Source organism: Seriola dumerili, unplaced genomic scaffold, assembly GCF_002260705.1.
Source record: "Seriola dumerili isolate Sdu_G_001 unplaced genomic scaffold, Sdu_1.0 BDQW01000226.1, whole genome shotgun sequence".
Classification (NCBI taxonomy): Eukaryota; Metazoa; Chordata; class Actinopteri; order Carangiformes; family Carangidae; genus Seriola; species Seriola dumerili.
Window position 1 is genome coordinate 1,734,476 of NW_019174481.1, and position 19,039 is coordinate 1,753,514.

The 19,039-nt window shown below is 39.9% G+C and overlaps 1 protein-coding gene across 1 annotated transcript; it reads right to left on the reverse strand.

Moving 5' to 3' along the window:
- Window positions 1-1,897: 1,897 nt before the first annotated feature.
- Window positions 1,898-18,473, reverse strand: scp2 (sterol carrier protein 2). The gene is made up of 16 exons (XM_022754959.1): window positions 18,325-18,473; window positions 17,629-17,686; window positions 17,441-17,512; window positions 17,070-17,201; window positions 16,821-16,885; window positions 16,150-16,276; window positions 15,969-16,032; window positions 15,785-15,871; window positions 15,458-15,608; window positions 14,971-15,118; window positions 13,077-13,184; window positions 10,458-10,611; window positions 10,121-10,217; window positions 7,880-8,009; window positions 3,549-3,628; window positions 1,898-2,443 (listed from the first exon to the last, which is right to left on the reverse strand). Exons 1-16 carry the CDS (start codon window positions 18,376-18,378, stop codon window positions 2,348-2,350), a joined length of 1,623 nt encoding a protein of 540 aa, XP_022610680.1. The 5' UTR covers window positions 18,379-18,473; the 3' UTR covers window positions 1,898-2,347.
- Between the last annotated feature and the right edge of the window lie 566 nt (window positions 18,474-19,039).

Below are 19,039 nucleotides of genomic sequence, written 5' to 3' on the forward strand. Positions count from 1 at the left end.
TTAAAAAATGTGTAATAAAAGAATTCAATATGGGAAAAACCTAAACCAGAAATCTACTTATAAAAAGTACAGAAAAGCAATTATACTGCACAGCCTACACACCAATACCCACACCAGTGCAGCAGCATAGCTACTGTACATATGGAGGTCACAGGTCTATAGTCCAGGCTTAGTGTGCTATAAGATATCATTTCACTGGTCCCTCTGCTGATTTAAAAAAAAAAAAAGCAAAAAAATAAAAAACTAGCAACAGCAGGCACAGCCTTTGAACAAGACTGGGTTACAAATGTCAGAGAAACAGCATCATCACAGAAACCTTGAAGAACAAATAACAGGAATTGGGCGCAATTGCCGACCCACTGACCAAACACACTCATTCTGTTCAGCATGCTGTTAAAAAAAGAGTCCAGCTCTTATACTCGCTGTACATGAGCCCACTCCACGCCAGAGGGTCAGACACTTCCAAATGTCATATTTACACATGCTGGATATATTTTCTCAGCGGTATAGGCAGGTGGTGAACTTTGATGATTGCTTATGTGCAGACGACTGATCCACTGAACAAATGTCAAAGACCAGGCCTCTGCAGATATGATGTGTCTCTTTCAATAGAGCGTGTTCGATAATTACTTTTATTTTACTTTTTAGGAAAACTTTGGGCCGAGGTTACTCATGCAGGCTGAGCTTCTGAAGTTGACTTGAGGCGAACCAAGCCTGAAAATCCTCAGCTAACACCACTCCGCTTCACCTCACCCCACCACATCTCCTAAAGACCCATTAGCCCACTGCTAATGGTCAGTGAGACAGGCAGGCAGCCGTGTCGCCTGTGCAGCCACTCCATATTGCCATTTGGCCAGCTGGCCACCTGGCAGAGGGACAGGATGGGGGAGGGGCTAAAGGGAGCCGAGGCGGCCTGATAGGAGCAATTAGGAGCACAGGCTGGATGTGGCGGAAGGTGCACAGTGGTGAACGGCCAACAGGGAGATGTCAGGATCAAATCAGAAAAACAGGGCATTCAGAAAGTATTCAGACTCCTTCTCTTTTTTCACATTTTGTTATGTTGAGGCTTCATGCTAATTGGGGTTAAATGTTTCGATTTTTTCCCTCATCAATACCCAGTGATGACAAAGCCATAACACAATCCTGTCTGAGCTCTACGGTCAGTTCCTTTGAGCTCACGGCTTGGTTTCTGCTCCGATATGCAGCGTCAGCTGTCAGACCATATAGACGAGTGTGTGTCTAAACTGAATTTCAAGTGACATAGCAGAGTGTCTGAATACTTATGTCAATGTGATATTTCAGCTTTTCCTTTTTAATACATTTGCAGCATTGATATTGGCTCTGACCTCGTCACTCCTATAAGCGCAGCACAGCAGGGAGTGTGGAGTGATAATAACTTACCCATTGTGTAAGTTTTGTTTTGCACCGAGCACAGTCTTGTACTGACAGCGTTAACTGTGCTGGGCAACTGATACAATTAGCTGTAATCTTTTTTGTGATGCATTGTTACATCACGGAGCTAAATCAGGTCAATACAAGTGAATTTATTTGTGCCTGAACTGAAGAACTAACATAACATAAATAAATACACGTACAAGTTCTGATTTTTATAAGGCTGCTTCCACTCTATCGATTTATTATGATATCTATAAAAATGTGAAAAACATTTTCTCAATATTTTACTAAAAGAAAATACTGTTTTAAAAATGTATTTAAGATCTCATGCTGTAACAGACTTTAAAAGGTAAATGTCTTGACTCATCTGGACATAAGTGTGAACTGCAATATGTTGATAATAGAACAGTTTCACGCTGTGATGAAACACAAAGATGGCAAATCTTAATATCTTTATTTATATTACTGACCCGGCCTACTTTAAAGGAAAAACACTCCAGAAGATTGTCATTTGTATTGTAAGTGAAGGATTTATTAAAAAAAAAAAAGATAATTTCATTCATTTACAGTATATATTCTATACAAAATTATCTATGAAAATGGTTGAGGCCAAAAATGGCTTTAGTTAATGTTATAGACAGAGGTCAGAGGCACGTTTTGACAAACTGTGAAGCCACTCACACTCACACGCAGCTCCTGTTAGACTCACTGGATGCTTCATAATCCAAAGACTGATTGGTCTAGACCCAACAATGTGTACAGTAGCCGTTCTGTATGCACAATGATATCAAAGCAGCAGCTGAAAGCGAAATTTTAAGGACTGTCTCTCAAAATCAAACACATTATGAAGTGAGTTTGTTGATTAGCAAAAATTAAAGTTTCAAGAGGACAAATCAAGTTTTGCTTTGTCCTTTGAACTGTTGCTCAAAGGACCAAAGGTTAACTCCAGGTCTCACAGCTTGGCCTTGCCTGGTGCAACCTGGAGGTTCTGCAGCTTCATAGCCATACCCATGTTTCCAGTGATCTTCAGCTTTCCTTTGAAGAACGCCTGAGGAGACGGAGGAGAGAGGAGAGAGATGAAAAAGCTTTTAACTCCCTCAAATTGCATTTTTAATACTTTAGTTACTGAAAGATGCATCGCTGATACGCTGACACTGAATTTGACAGGAAAACACATCGTATTCTAATGTGGCAGAAAACATTATTTTGTAATTATTGTAACATTTAAAGTGGAGTCGTTTCAACAACATTTTTCAGCAACTCAAAATGTTTCTTCGTCACTAAGACACTGAACAATTCATGACCTTATCCAACCCATTTTCTTAAATCTTTATCATTTGTTCGTTCACTTACCATCTTATGGCCAAAGAAACTTTCTGTTGTAAGCAATGTAAAAGTGAACTATTGGTATTTTCTCATTCAGAATCAGTATGCTGTATGCAGAAGCTCGGCACATAAAAGGCAGATTATTGGAAATGGCTGCCCTCAACAGCATTTTTCAAACTTATATTCACAGCACGTCAATGTCAGGCATTAAAAATGATTCCTCAGAGTTTACAGCGAAGCCAGCACAATCAACACTTATGTATGGGGAGTGAGAATTCACAGGAAGAACTGTAACCATGGCAACACGTATGTGATTCAACAGAAAGTGAAAAGGAGTTAAATCAGCTGTGTGTTGTACAGGTGTCCTACTCCGTGTATTTCAGCACACCAGAGCAGATAAATGGCACCATAAGGTGCAGTAAAGTTCACTATGACCTGAGGTCTGTTATCAGAATTTGATTTCACCATGTGGGTCCAGGCAGCGTTGATGAGGCACGATGACGGTCACAGAAACTGTCAGTCTATATGACGTCATGTTTACAGCTCATGGCTTGTTTGTAAAAACTCAATTTAAACACGAACTGAACCAGAAGTAAAAGGCAGCAATAGTTTTTTTTTTTTTCCACGATCCAGACGAAATGAACCAAACTACAGGGGTGAAAGCAATCCTGATGGTATTTAGGAAGAAATAAATTTGCCCTAATGTCCTAGAAACGAAAATATAATGGTTCTTATTATATTTTACAGTTAATTAAAAGTAATAACTTTTTTACATTTAACTGTAATGTTTTGTGACAAAGGTCAGGTTAATACATAATTACACGCACCGTTTGTGGGTTCAACTTTCCTGTCATCAAATCCAGAAGATCCTCGTCGCTCATGGACAAAGTGCAGTCTGCCTTTTTATCTACGAGGAAAACAAATGAAGCAAGAACTTCATTATGGGTAACTACCACAGAAGGCAAACCCCCCCCCCCCAAAAACAAACCCATACACAAAAAAAACTTCATATTTACCGACTGTTGTACACACATTAAGTTAAAAATATAAAGTTCCATCTATGATGTTCCAAACACACAAATATACAGGGAAAATGACGAGCAAAAGTCAGTGACCATGATTACAATGCACCAACAGAGAGCACTCTGGAGTGATGAACCTTTCCTGTGGTATAAAAACATGCTGTATGCAGCACATGCACACACACACATGCACGTACATACGCACGCACACACACGCACACACACACACACACACACACACACTGCACAATTCACTGATACAACTATTTAAAAAGCTTTATGACTAATAATTTCTACAGTCTGACTAAAAACCAGTCCTGCTGTGTTTCAGTAAAATGCCTGAACGCCACCATCAGCCTATTAAATCTTTTTCCATCATAAAAAGAGGGCGCCTCAGGCATGATGATATGTATCAATTTGCTTGAGGCATGAAACATCAGATGAAAATTTGTTTTTTATCTGTAGAAATTAGGTTTGTGAATTGCTTATAGGGAACTGCAATCCTCACAGTCCTAAATAAATGTGTTAAATCGACGCATCGTTGACAATTGCAACAAAAACTGAACATTACAAGCTTTAAAAGTCAGCACTATATTCTTGTATACTATACATGAACTGTGTACATATTGATCTTTATATGTCATGTACCTGTATATTGTGTCTAACAGCAGCCACCTCTCTATTCCTTCTTGTCTCAAATAAGAAAAACTTGTTCTGCTGTATACGTCTTAAGACAGCACACATGAAACCCATCACAAAATATTATTTTAAATATTATTTTATGTTAACTGTTAATTAATATGAGGATTTAAATACATTCACATGTAAAAGAAAGCTGCTTCAGCAAAAACAGACCGAGCAGAGGAGAAAAGAGCTGCACACAAGCCTCCGCATGAAATCTTTTGCATTTCAATTAAATGCAAAAAAGTCCAAAAGAAATGAAAATAAAACTAGAAGAAATAAAAGTAATGAAATACAGTCATTTATCCCAACAATAATGATGCAATGAAACCTTAAATAAATGTCTGTATCTTTGAAGTGAGACTACGCAACTTTTGCTGAGCCTCGCCCACTGAGGTGTCAAGTGGCAACTGCAGGTTAATGTCACATTTCCCTTCATTTTCCAAGAGTCAGTCGCTTTAAAGACGTGATCATCTGACCCGACAGAGCGAGTTGGATAAGCCAACAAACAGGAAATAACAGACGTGTCTGGGTGAGGTGTCATGTGTTTAACTTCTTGTTTTATTCTTGTGATAAAACTACGATAATGTTCACGCTGTGGCAAACTAAAATCACATGTAACATCACCACAAGTCGAGAAGAGTCATAACGTCACGTAAATACAGATGGTGACAAAGTGAAGGAAAAACCGACAGTGTCTTAGTCAGGTCGCCACATGCCACCAGAACAGATTCAACGCTCCTTAGCATTGATTCGATTTCTGTTTTGATGGTGGTAACATGAGTCACCCCCTCATGCCCTTTGCGTGGGGGGTATCGTCACCCTGGAAGAGACCACCCCCCCACCCCCCCCGGAGAGAAACGTTAGATCATAGGATGGAGGTGATCACACAGAACAACTTTGTATTGATTTGCAGTGACCGCTCCCTCTAAGCGGTCAAGTAGAGCCAAACCATGGCAACACGATGACCCCAACAGGAGAAGTGTGTAGGCGTTGAACATTCAGCCCTGTACCGTTCTCTTGGTGTACGTGTGGCACATAGGATATTTATTTAATATTATTTATCTATTTATTTAATTGCCTACTCATTAATGTGTGTTGTTTTATATGTATGTGCTGTATGTTTGATGTTTTTACAGACATGACACCACCTGTGAGGCCATATAAGCTGTGGGCGAGCTGCGTTCTTCAGTTGGCAGTTAACGTTTTATTAAGTAAAGCAACTGAAGACCAGCTGACCCACAGTGCCTCTGTTGTCTGTCCTCGCAGGTGGGTAAATTAGGTGGAAAAGGGTCGTACATGTTGTAAATGCTGTGTGCTTTCTGTTTTGTGTACTGTTATGTGCTGTCGAGAATTTCGCTTATATGTTAAATGTGTAACTGTCGGTGTTAGCTTAGTGTTTCTAACGGAAGCGAGTGAGAGGTGACGTTCGCCCTCCTCCGCTGGTGGATGTGTGTGTGTGAGAAAGTTAATGTTACAAGTTAATGTTTATATTTTGTATATTTTGTCATTAGGTCCCAATACTTTTGTTAATTTGTTATTTTCGAACTGGGCAGTTAATAACGATAAATAACAGCTACAGCGCGAGCCGCAGCTGATTAATAGCACAGCGCAGTTTACCGTTGCTAGGCAACCAGAAAGCGCACAGGCTACGATGCTGCAGAAATAGGAAGAGGGAAATTTTCTTATATAATATGATTGTTTTGTGATTTAATATATAAAGGGGAATAAGATAATTGTTTATATAGGAAAGGTTTTAATTGTAAATAGTAAAATAATATAGAATTAACATTGTAAATATCTGGTGAATAGTTTTATCGCATTTTTGAAATAGAGTAATTTTGATATTGTGATTATTGTTACATTTTTAAGGAAAGCAACTGAAGACCAGCTCACCCACAGTGCCTTTGTTATTTGTCCTCACAGTATGTCACTCCTGGAGTACGCAACTTCATGGGCGTAACACGCTCTCGCCCACGTACTGAGAATAAAGTGAAGTATGACTCATCTGACCATCACTGTTTTCCAAAATATGACCAGTGCCTCTGGTTGTTCCACCACTGAACTAAGAAATGTGCATCTTTCTTCGTAATGAGGGATTTATAACGAGGCGCTATGAAAAAACGATAAACTGAAACTGTGCTGTGCTTTTACAAAACTAACTAAAATTACGCAAAGTTTTCATCTTTGTCATATATAAACTCATAGTATTTTGGGTGAATAGAAAATCTATCTTCCAATTTTTTAGCTCTGCCGTGTGGAGCAGTATCTAACTAGCTGATTGGTTCTCAGTGTTCGACTACTACATCTGCACATTAAGTGTCCAAAACATTCACTGTATTAATGATGTATGAAGATGTATGAAGATGTATGAAAGTATGTTTTTGTTAATCAACTTCAGTGATGTGCCATAGAGCTGCAGCATGTCTAGCTTTTTTTTCGTAGATTGAATATAAATACAAAAATAAATACATTACAAAAAAAAAGCTAAAAACACTGAAACTAATAAAAACTAAATTAGAACTAAGTTTAAAAAAAAATAATTAATTAATTTAAAAAAAAATGAACTAACAAACCTGCTTTGAAAACTAATTAAAATTAAACTAAAATTGAAAATAGAAACACAAAAAAAAAACTAATGAAAAATCCCAAACTATTATAACTTTGGTTCATGCACGGCATCCCTGCTCTAATATTCCTCTCTTATTCAAATGTCAACAGACTTCTCTCACTGACACCGTCTGACCACGTCCTGTGTTGACCTTCTCGCCTCAGGAAGATTTCTTCTCTCTTGCGTTACATATCACACCAACATGCTGTCAACCACAATTTCCAACCCTTCTTACTGTTTCCCACAGATCTAAATGCAGATGTCAGTTGCCAGTTTTACTGACACATTAACCGGTTGAGCATCTTTGTGACTGAAGCTCCTGCAATCTGTGCGCCAACAACAAATCCTCTTCAAAGTCCCTCAGATCTTTTCCTCTTGTCATCTTGATACAAATATATATATATACACTCACATTTAAGGTGAGCACAGAGAAACCTTCCCCCGCAAAAACAGTCTTCTAGTGACAAACACATTTATGACTAAGGCATTAAATAGACAGAATAGACTGTCCTCTTAAAAACTGTGTGTTTGAGTGTGTTGCTCTTTCCCCCCAATTTAGAGTTTAATGCAAGTTTCATGTTTTGGTGTGTAGCAACAGCATCACAGATGCCATTTAATAGTTACTGTGATTTCAAAATGATCATTTCACACTGAGTCTTACATCTTTTCTAGAACTGCAGCTGCAACTTAAAACATCTGGACCTAAAATACTACACACTGCTGCTGAGAGGTACAGTAGGTGTATGAGAGAAGAGGGACAGGTCTTACTGTGTGAAAATTATATTTTAACAGCTTTTAACCAACTAAGTATTATTTGGCCTTGACAGCAGAGTTAAACACCTACCTGGATCATTGGTGACAGAGCCTTTGCCACTTTTCACATCCACAACCCAAGTCGCCTCCTTCCCATCTGGTCCATCCTTCACTTTAAATGCAAAGACTCCACCAATCTTCTTGACAAGCCGCTCTCCTTCCTGCAGAGAGTGGAGAAGGCTTTTGAGCTGCGCAATATAATCCTCATGATATAATTGCCGCATACAGCCGGTAATTCCCCCTACATACTTCACATTTAATACCAGACATCCATTGTTATGTGAAGAGTATTCTTGAGTAATTTAAATACAAAGAACATGGTTTAGTCTCAGAAAATAATCACCTCAGCGAAAATGTACAACGCTGCAATACAGTGTAAACTAGAGTAACATACAAGAGCTAATCTGGCTGAAACTGTGGAGGAGTTAACAGACAAGAAGCCAACTGTGGCCTTGCTTCACCATCATTAAGCTTTTATGCCGCTCATAATTAGTCAGAAGCCAAGTTCAACCTAAATGAACTTTGAGTCTCTCCATTGTTCAGCCAGTTTGACAGAGGGAGTGGGACTGACTTCTCATTCAGAGAAATACTGATTGTTCACTGTGTATCCTTCATTATAACGCCACGAGCTGCAGTGTGGGGATATTATACTGTCCAGCCGTGCAGCTTATAGTTACAACCCTGTTCATGTTATTTTCACCACAGTGTGCAAGTTAATTTAGCCTCAACCGTGCTGACCTGATGCATCTGAGCACTCTATATTATTTTAGTATTCGTGCACAGCGGGTGTTCAGGTCAGATAATACCCGACCACAGAAACCACACACCGCTCACCAACTTCTGCAGAACCACCAACATTTAAACTCATTTCACCGATAAATGTCTGAAAGGAAACATCTCCAAACAACTCGAGCCGTTCTGGTGACCCGCTGGGTGGGGAGAGGCACACAGTCACGTCTGCGCTCCAGAAACATGAGCAAAGCTTGGAACCGTCAATCACACTCAAGTTTCCTGCAGCTTTTCAGAGCGACGGATTCTAAAAAAAATCCATGAGTGAGTGCCACGGTTATTGTTTGACCTTAAATTGGCCAATGGAGGAGTGAGTGGAATCCAAATTGATATGAATACATGCTCCACATGTATAAATCCTGCCACCTGACGATTTCAGGAATTTCAGCAGCCCTACGACACACTTCACAACTGACCGCTCCACACACCATCACTGTAAAGTGGCGCTCCTCTGCACTCTCAGGGTTTAGGAATGAGATGAAGAACCAACACCTGATGCGCCAGCCACCGCCACGTGCAGGTTATAACTGATAGGTCAGTCAGAAAACACAGGCTCTTATAATTAATTAGGTGTTTTGGGATCAAAAGCCAACATTAATGAGTTTTTATTTATTTATTTATTTATTTTTCGGGGGGGGGGGGGGTCGCTGTGTGTTCTTTAAGACAGTGTACCTGCCTTTCAAAAAGTGTTTCGTACATATATGAAGGTCACATATATAGTCTGGTCTCAGGAAACAGCCGCACTAATGCACATAAATGACTGCTCCCTGTGATATTCTCAAGGCACATTTATTAACCTTGAACACAACCACAGTGTTTTCTGGTAACATTACGACAGACGCCACTTCTTGTCAGTCATTTCTGCAGACGCTACAGTACAAAACATCCAACATCCAATTACATAAAGCTCACGTGTTTGTTTTAAGTTTCAGATTTAGAGCTTTCATTTCATCTTTGCACCTCCAATGCATTTTATATTTGGTGCGTGATATTTGTTTTGTTTTTTTTTGTCTTTTGTTTTGTGCTTTTTGTTTTATGGTAGCTGTGCTTATGATGCCTTTTTAAAGTAGGAAGATTATATAAGACTCACAGCCATGACACTGCAATACTTGGACTGTCTGCTTTTATGGTCCAACTCATGTAGTTTAGTTGGTGCAGTACTGTATGTCTCAGTGGATAAAAGCAACTAAAGACCATAAATTGCTCACTGCCTTTAAAAGAAAAGAAGACGGACTCAGTGGTTTGTTTCTAATTTGTAACCACCTTAACTTTTCTTTAATGGACCCATTTGTGAAGTAGTTATGGAAACATGTGGCTACGCTTGCCTAATAAAGGACATTAAACTGAAAGGAAGAAAAGGGAACAAAGTAAATCTAAGATATGCAGGCTTTCAATTAGATGCAAACATACTGATTCCATAGGATCAGAATAGCTAGGCTGAAGTGTTAGGGAGATGTCTGTTAGTGACAGCGTGCCGTTTTACCTCCTTTAAATGTTTTTCAATCTCTTTGAAGACAGGGGAAGCTTTAAACCCCTCCAGGCCGCTGCCTGAGCTGGTGAGAACTGCAGCTACGTGGGACCTGTGGGAAGAACCAGACACAAGGTTCACGCTATGTGGAAAAAAGACTTAACCTAAAAAAGGTCTCATCATGATTCATTTACATGTGAGGCTCTTATTTCAGTCCAGATGTTTTGTTGCAGAAAAAGGAACAGAGGATAAAACAATAAACTGCATCTTCTTCAAAAATATAATACATACATACAGTAGTTACATAAAGTATCCAACTGAACTAATAAACTGTTTCTAACTTCCTGCTCACCTGGCCTCCTGTGGAAATCCCATCCTGTAGAGAGCAACGACCACAGCTCCCCCTAAGCCAATGTTGTGTTGCAAGGCCACTTTTGCCCCCGGGACCTGCCTCCTGCCCGCCTGCCCTCGGAGCTGCCAGCACAGCTCTGCACACTGGGCCAGACCTGAGGGAGAGACGCACAGAGGCCGAGGGTGAGGAGCTGGGCTATATAATTTAACACTGACGAAGCTGCAAATGCATCATCATCACACAAACTATAATCACTCGAGCATAGGAAAGTGGCTGTTATTATTGGGCTCTACTTTTTTTTTTCTGTGGATCGATTCAGACAGTTTCTTTGATTTCATTAGTCACACAGTTCTTATTAGAGTAGTCAAACCTAAACCAAGTGATGTTTTCCTTTAGTTTGTTTGTTTTTTTGCTGCTGCTGCAGTAACATGCTGGAAACACTGCATTAACATTTTATCTCTTTTTAAGTTATGATCTGGTGAAACTGTCAGCACATAGTTTATTGCACATCCAGCAGATGCAGAGCCTATTGTTGCTCTGCATCTGCTGGATGCGCAAGAAACTATTAGTGTGGAGGTGTGTTTCAAGTAACTTCTGGAGGAACTATCTGTCTTTTTCTCTGCTGACTGCTCCACTTTGCTCCACTACACTTGATGCTAACTTTGTCTGTCTGCTGTTTGGTCTGGGCTGGGCGGCCGGTGTGACTGTGGGATAGAGTCAAAAGTTGTACACTAAAAGATTTACTATCACCATGGGCGCCGGGTCAGGACACAGGATGAATAAACGAAGGCCATTAAACATATATCCAATCCAACAAAAGGTTTATTTCTCAGTTAATTATTTCAACATGGAAAAGGAAGACACACATGGGCTACGGGTTCTGAAAGGATAATAAAGAATAAAGATCAAAATTGGCACAACAAATCAATATAGTCTCATTATATAATAATTGAAGAAATAAGAATGAAGAAGGTTCTCTGAGACTGACAAATAAATTATAGGAACTACAGAGTAACAAACTTCTTACCAGAAACCGCCACCCCAAGGTGAAAAAAGAGTGAATGAGTGGAGTGAAGCCCTTAAATAATCTTGTAGTGCCCAGGTTAACTCTATCAGGTAAATGAGGGTGAGAAAACAAGAGCCAATTGGTGATAAGGAAAGGAAAGGAAGTGAGGTAGGTGAAGAAAGGAAGAGGAAATTCAAAGAAAATAGGGATTTTTACTACAATAAGGGAAACTTATTAAGTTTGCAAAATAAATAATTAATTAAGCAGCCACGAACATAAAGGATTTTGAACTTTTGCAACTAACTTTTAACTTCTGAGAGAATCCATTTTCTTTCTTTAGAAGCGCCTTCACAAAAAAAAAAAGTTACGTCTTTGTTGCTGTAATTTCAAAATGCTTGCAAACGTAAAACACAATATCCTGACTGAGAAGGCGGCAAGTTGACTCCTAATCTGACAACTCACTCCCTAATCTAGCCAGGGTCAGATCGTGCGTTAGCATTATAGCTAAGCATTTCATTCCATCTGCTTAATGAGCTTTTGCATTTCTTCATTATCCCAATCAGCTAAAGGACTTAACAGTAAAGACTTCTTCATGGTGCGGTCAGGATGATTCACAACATACGTCAAGATGCGCATTGGTGACACCTCAAGGATCCTCAGGCGTTCACATAACATCAAGGTTATGTCAACACGTAAAAATCACATCCTCCTGAGGGGGCTCACCCTACTACCCGCGAAGGAGACCCTGCACGGGCCGGTCAATTATCTGTCAATATCTCTGCTCGTAGTGTCACCGAGTGAAGCGGTCAGAGCTTTGCCAACAAGATTGGGAGCAACACCGTGGATCAGACAGAGCTTAGCTGACTGGGGCACTTGCACAGTGGGAGAGTGACCCAGGAGGCAGAGGGAGATGACACGGATGGGGAATGTCCTTCAAAATTAATGAGGTAGAGGGAATGATGGTTCAGAGTGTTGGGTGTGAAGGAAGGAAGGCAAAGAAGGAGGCAGAGGAGAGAGAAAAATTAACACTATGAAGATGATAAATACAATAAATCTGTATCGAAATGAAAGAAAAAGGAGCATATGGAATCAGTCACCGGGGGGGGGGTTGCGTGCACACTAGCCTAAACAGCTGTGACTACAGATATGAAAAAAAATGGCATGTGTATGACAAATGCTGGATCTGCGGAGGAGAAGAAGATGACACCCACTGCTAGTAGAGGCTGGAAGAGCCAGCTGCACTGTTTGCTCAGTCTCACCCCTCCATGGTTTAATATGTGGAGAGATTACAGGGGAGACTTGCCAAAGTCACAGCCGGCTGCCCTCTCACACGCTGGCTTAGGATCACTTTTACCCAGTTACAATCCAGGTGGCCATCACTGTGAGACACATGCCACCTGGTGGTCGCTGTGGAAATCGTTGCATACACCAGGGCACCTCTCACAATAAATATGAGCATATAATTCTCTCTATTTTCCGTTTAGTGCTCATGTGCTTTTTGACCCGGGTCAGATTTCTCACTAAACCAGACTGGATTATGTAGTGCCTACTCTGTTTTACAGTATATGAGAAGTGGTTCCATTAAGAGTCAGAAAGTCAGAGGCTCGGTGTACCTGTGGCGCCCAGAGGATGTCCTTTAGAGATGAGGCCACCACTGGGGTTGACTACAAACTTGCCTCCATAGGTGTTGTCCCCTCTGTCAATCAGATCCCCAGCTTTACCTGGAGAGAATTTGAGGCACACAAGAAGGTCACAAAACAGTACAGAGTGGTGGCTGCACTGTAATATTATGCCATAACATTATAACATCATCAACACATACATGGGGACATATTTACTAAGTTACTGTAAGGACCACACAAATCAGCAGTTTTGCAACACTACAGATGAAAATTGAGCCCAGGTGCATTTCACTTAATCTGGATTAAGTGCAGCTACGTAAAACCTGATGCTGGGCTGCATGTGTTGCACATGTCTGGAAAGCAGTGAAGGCAGATGATATTGTTTTCCGCTGCTGAACTTGAAAAACTGGTTAAAGCTTTTTTTTTTTTTTTCCAACTGTTTGAACTACCAGTATTTATTCAGCAAGAGGAAAGTTATGTATGAGGATGTATAGTATTTGTTAGTGTAAATAGTTTAATGTTGTCATCTTTACAGAAATATCAGTTATGGAAATAGTTATAAAACATCACGTGGGAGATTTCTGGTAAAATCTGGTAAAAACTCTGGTCTATAAACAGATTTTAAAAACATGACAGGTTTACTTAGTAAGTTTTTAATTGGCTGTTTAGATATCACACTAGTTTTTTTTAATCTCTGGACTATTAATACATCAAGTTTCTCTCACACACGCACTTTCCACCTGACTAAAGTCGCCCTCTTTTTCTGTGTTGCCACAGATTTTACACTTGCTTTATCTAAATGTTAGTGGTCAGTGGTCAGTCTGCAGTGAGGTCAAATCAGCTACAGGACCTCAGTGCAGCCCTTTAGTAGATAAGGGTAAAGACAGTTTGCCTGTTGAGCACCTGAAGAAAGGCCGCAGGTAAATATCTCCCATCATGTTAACTACTGTATATACTTCATGGATACAAGCAAAGACACATTTGTTTATATATAGCATCATTTCTACATACAAAATGTCATTTACAATTTCTAAATTAAAACAATCAGAAGATATGAAAAACAAACAATTTCAAAACATTGCATTTGTAATGGCAAGATCAACATTATTAACACTATAAAGTTGGCATTAAGTTGGTTTGATGTTTGTCATTATTTAAATTCTGCACTTAAAAGAAAATCTACGACTCAAGAAAAAGCCTCAGAGGGCAAATCCACAGATTATACTGATATCAACTAATGAATGGTCACCAGTGTATTCTCTGCGCGACAGATTAAAGCTAAACTAATTTAACATTACGATGGAGTATATCGATATGGCTGGGAACTTTGGTGTGTCATCAACATTTACAAGCCAACTTTCTGTTGCCTGAGCTTTCTCTGACCCTGTTCAGAGATCACAAGTGGGCAGCTCTAAGTTCAGGTGTGAACTCACCCGAGATGCAGAGGATGCATTTGAGATCCAGTCATATTCGGAGGTGGTCTGGGCCTCATGTGGTCACATTCTTTTATCGGTGTGAAATGTGTCCTGGGCCACACTGTAGGACTGCCTACTGTACTGACGTCCTCTGGTACAGTCTACTATTTCAAATGGCTAACACCTTATTTCATTGTACAGCTGTGTTCGCTCAACCCCTCCTTGCCCGCTCTCTCTCTCTTCTCACACATACATGTATATACTCAGTATATATTGACATGGGGACATGGACATAACGTCAATCTTGGGCCATTTTCATCTACTTCTTCTCTCTAATGTGTAAAGTTAAATGAAGTTGGGAGAAGGATGGTGAAAAGTGTTTCCGTTCCTGCTCCGATTCTCCCGACAGCCAAACTTTGAAGGATAACTGTTGGGAGGACAAAGGAGGATTTTAAAAGCTGCAGTCTTACCTTCTGGACACAGCCCCAGGGCCTCATATGTGATGAGCTCATTGGCTGAGAAGCAGTCGTGCAGCTCGACCACATTAACATCACCGGGCTTCAGACCTGCGGCCTCGTAACACTTTTTAGCTGCCAACCGAGACATGTCATATCCAACCTGCACAGAAAAAAACAAAAAGATATTAGAATGGAGGATATTATAAAATATTATCATAATGACGTAAGGTATGCCCCCATGATGATACTTCATCATTTCAATTTAAAAAACTATTTCTCTGTTTTCTGACGTCATCATCTGTTGTAGCTTGGGTTTAAATATGGTACAGAGCTTTAGTTCCCCTGGGAGGAACTAGTCTCACTGATTTGATTTTTATCATGCAAAGAAAAAACTTCAGGATAAATACAGGCTTGATCCACGGCTGTCAAACCATCCGTTTCAGTATTACAAAAAAAGCTGTGAATTTTGGGTAAAAACATTGCACTTTTTTTTTTTTACCATCTTAATGCAGCTGTTTTCTTCAAACGTGGAGGCGAGGTCGGTCACCATCTCTTGGGCCACAATCTCCACTGCCTGGTTCTCTAGATGGTGTTTCCTGACGAAGGCCTCGCTGGCTAAAACCGCTGCTCCAGCACCATCTGACGTAGGGCTGATGAAGGAAGATGCAGCACAAAGACCAGGCATCATGGTTGATGCACAGATAGAGACAACAGAGACAGTTATCTTTACTTTTTAGATCAGAATCAGCACTTTATCCTAATATACATTTACTTGGTGACCAATTTATAGATTCTGTTATTTAGCACAAATGTGTGAGGCTCTTACCAACACTGAAGCAGAGTAAGGAAGTCAAACACCTTCCTGGAGTTTATCACCTGCTCCAAACTGTACTCCTCTTGGAACTGGGAGTAGCTGCATGACCACACACACATACAGACACAAACTTAAGAAAAGCTTGAACTTGAGAAGTAGTAATCTGTTTTTATAAAGTTGTAAAACTGTGTCTTACGGGTTGTTGGTTGAATGCTTGTGGTTTTTCCAGGCAATCTTAGCAAAGTGCTCCGGTTTCGTTCCTTAAAGAGATGAAAACATTGAAACTAACATTCACATATTGGATATAGTAAAATTGTACAACACAATACAAGATACAAAGCATAAATTTCACATTTCAAATCACATGTAGTGTGTACCATATTTCTCCATGTGCTCCCTGCCAGCATTGCCGAACATCTGTGGTGCTGCTGGTGCTGCCACCATCCCGTAACGGTTGATCATAACCTCCATGTGCTTGTCCATGGGATTGGTCCTATCCATATACTAAAAACAGGGTTATTTTTAAATATAATAATGCCTGTTTAAATGATAATACATATACATTTCTATATATTTATATTTTGGTTACAAGCAAAAATTAAAAAACCATTCATTTGGACAAACTGCTCAGTCTGTTTGTGTTTTGCTTTTCTAAGGGTAGAAGTCTTTATTCTGCAACACTAACACTCTGCTCCCCAGTGATAGAAACTGCCTCAACAGCAATAAGCAGTTAATGACAACTAATAAAAGACAGCAGCGGTTCATTATCCCTTCATGTCTAGTGTGCAGCCACACTAATCTGTTGTGTCTGCTGTCATCTGTTTTAAAATCTTTATCAATGAGGCGTACCACGGTTTTACAGGGAAGGAGGACAAGTGTGGACCCCAGCTCATATTCTCCCGAATAAACATGTGACTAACAAAAACAACAGCCAGTGGACACAATAACGATAACATGTATGGTAGATTGTAAGATATTCAGTGCCTCAATGTTCATGCTATTATGTGCAACTCTTCTACATATAGTACAATGAAATATAGTTTTATACCTTTGAAGACAAAGAGCCCCTCTCCATCTTCTCAAACCCGAGGGCCAGCACACAGTCAGCAAGACCTGCAAACGGAGATTGAAGAGTGTATTTTACTCTTTTATGTTACATGACAGAAAATAGATTATGCTACAGAGCTTCTTTAACAAGGCCTGAGCCATTGATTACTGTAATACAGCCAACTACAAACTTTTTGCAGCCTCCTTTTTAAATACAAATTCTGGGTGGCTCATCACTTTCTTGACTCACCTCCCAGGACCAGCTGCCGTGCCATGTAGAGAGCAGTGGAGCCTGTGGAGCAGTTGTTGTTGACGTTGATGATGGGGATCCCAGTCAGGCCCAGGCTGTGATAAATGGCCCTCTGCCCACACGTGGAGTCCCCTGAGGGAGTAAAGGAAGGGGTGAGTTCCTTTTTTCACACAGTTACTTACAATTCGAAAGGCACATCATTTTTCCTATATCATCAAAAACATTTTACTTTATAAAATGTATTCTTTATAGAGTACAATGTGAAGTAGAGGAGGTTACGAGAGTGATCTAAGTATTTAAGGTCAACATGTAAAATATAAATAATACACAAAACAATCACATTTTATTAAAGACTCAACAAAAGGTCTTACCATAAACATACCCTACACAAGCTTGTTCAATGGCAGAGTATGGAATTCCTGCATCTGCCAAGGCCTTTTGACCTAAAACAGGATGCAAACATACAGTAATAAGACACTGTAGTACATGTTACGGTGCTAGATCCATTTTAGATATGGTATCTTTTCACAGACTGAGCAATATTCATGAAGATAAGCACCTGCTTCTTTGGCCATATCAGGATAGTCACTGTTGTCTCGGGCTCCAGGTTTGTCAAACTGCAGCAGCACAAAAGAAAGCAAAACAGATTAATTTCATTCTATTTAAATATGTTTTGCCTTTTTCTTCTAAAAATTTAGTCTGGGGATGACAACACATGTGTATGACTGGGAGATGAAGCTAGCTGTGGAGATACAGTTCATTAAGTTAGCAGCCTGCTGGAGTGATGACCCTTAGCACAGTTTGTAACTCTGTTGGCCATGAACTATGGACTCACAAAGTGGTCATGAAATATAGACTCAAGTACGTCAAGCATTCAGCCCAGACAAATAGTTGCCTAACTTATGAAAACAGAGCGCTTTAACACAAAGGTAAAAGTATAAACTGCAGCAATACTGACTTGTTTGTGCTAACTTTGCTAGCTTATGTTTACAATGTGTATTCTCAGATGTGACAGAGATTGTAGAGCTGTCAAAACAATATGAACACAATTAATATCCGACTAAATAAACTGCAGCAGCTCCAGATACTATGAGCTGTTTGGTAACTGTAACTCTAAAGTATAAAAGCTGAAGTTTTGAGGAGTAGTATGTCCAATACCCTGCAATCTTAGTTAGTTAGCAACCTAGGCTAGCGTCAAGTCTTACATAAGGTCGTCCAGGTCGACTAACACAATAAGTATATAAAATAATTTCACCTTTGTCATGCCCACACCGATGACAAACACCCTGTTTTTATTTCCAGGTGCCATGGTCGCTTCTCTTCAGCAGCTGGTCAGAGGTGATCCAGACACGAACAGACAGGTCTGTGAGCAGCTACAGCACTGACAGCAGCCAGGAAGCTATCGCGCGACACAGCAAAGATCGTCTATGTCTCATTCGACGCGTCACTCGGTGGGGAAATGGAAGAGTAGTTTCACGTAACCCTTTTATCCTGTTGAGAATAAATTCCGATACTCTTTTCAGTCTTGTTTTAAATTCGTTTTGTGAACTTTTTCTTCATTTTTATATGTTGACCAACTTTAGTTTAACAGGTCAAACCGATTTATTTTGAGTGAACTCTTTTTGTGTTTCATATGAGAATATAATCATGCTAGATCCAGACAGAGTGAGACCTCTTCACTTTCTCGCTCTTTATTGGTCTTACTGTTACCTATGGTTCTATTCAATTAGCAAATGTTGCTTCTCATTTAGTTTATATCATTTTGTATTAATCATTTCATCTTTGCTCAGTCTAACTTCAATTAGAAGCAACGTCACTTTCTCCTGATGCACAGCTGATCAGATTGTTCAGGATTTCTTTGCTGTCTTGCAGCTTGGATTTGCTTCAATAATGCTTAATATGACCTGAAGTTGCACTGACTGTTGAACTTCGCAGCAAGCTTTGACGTTCAATAGATGCAATGGAGAATA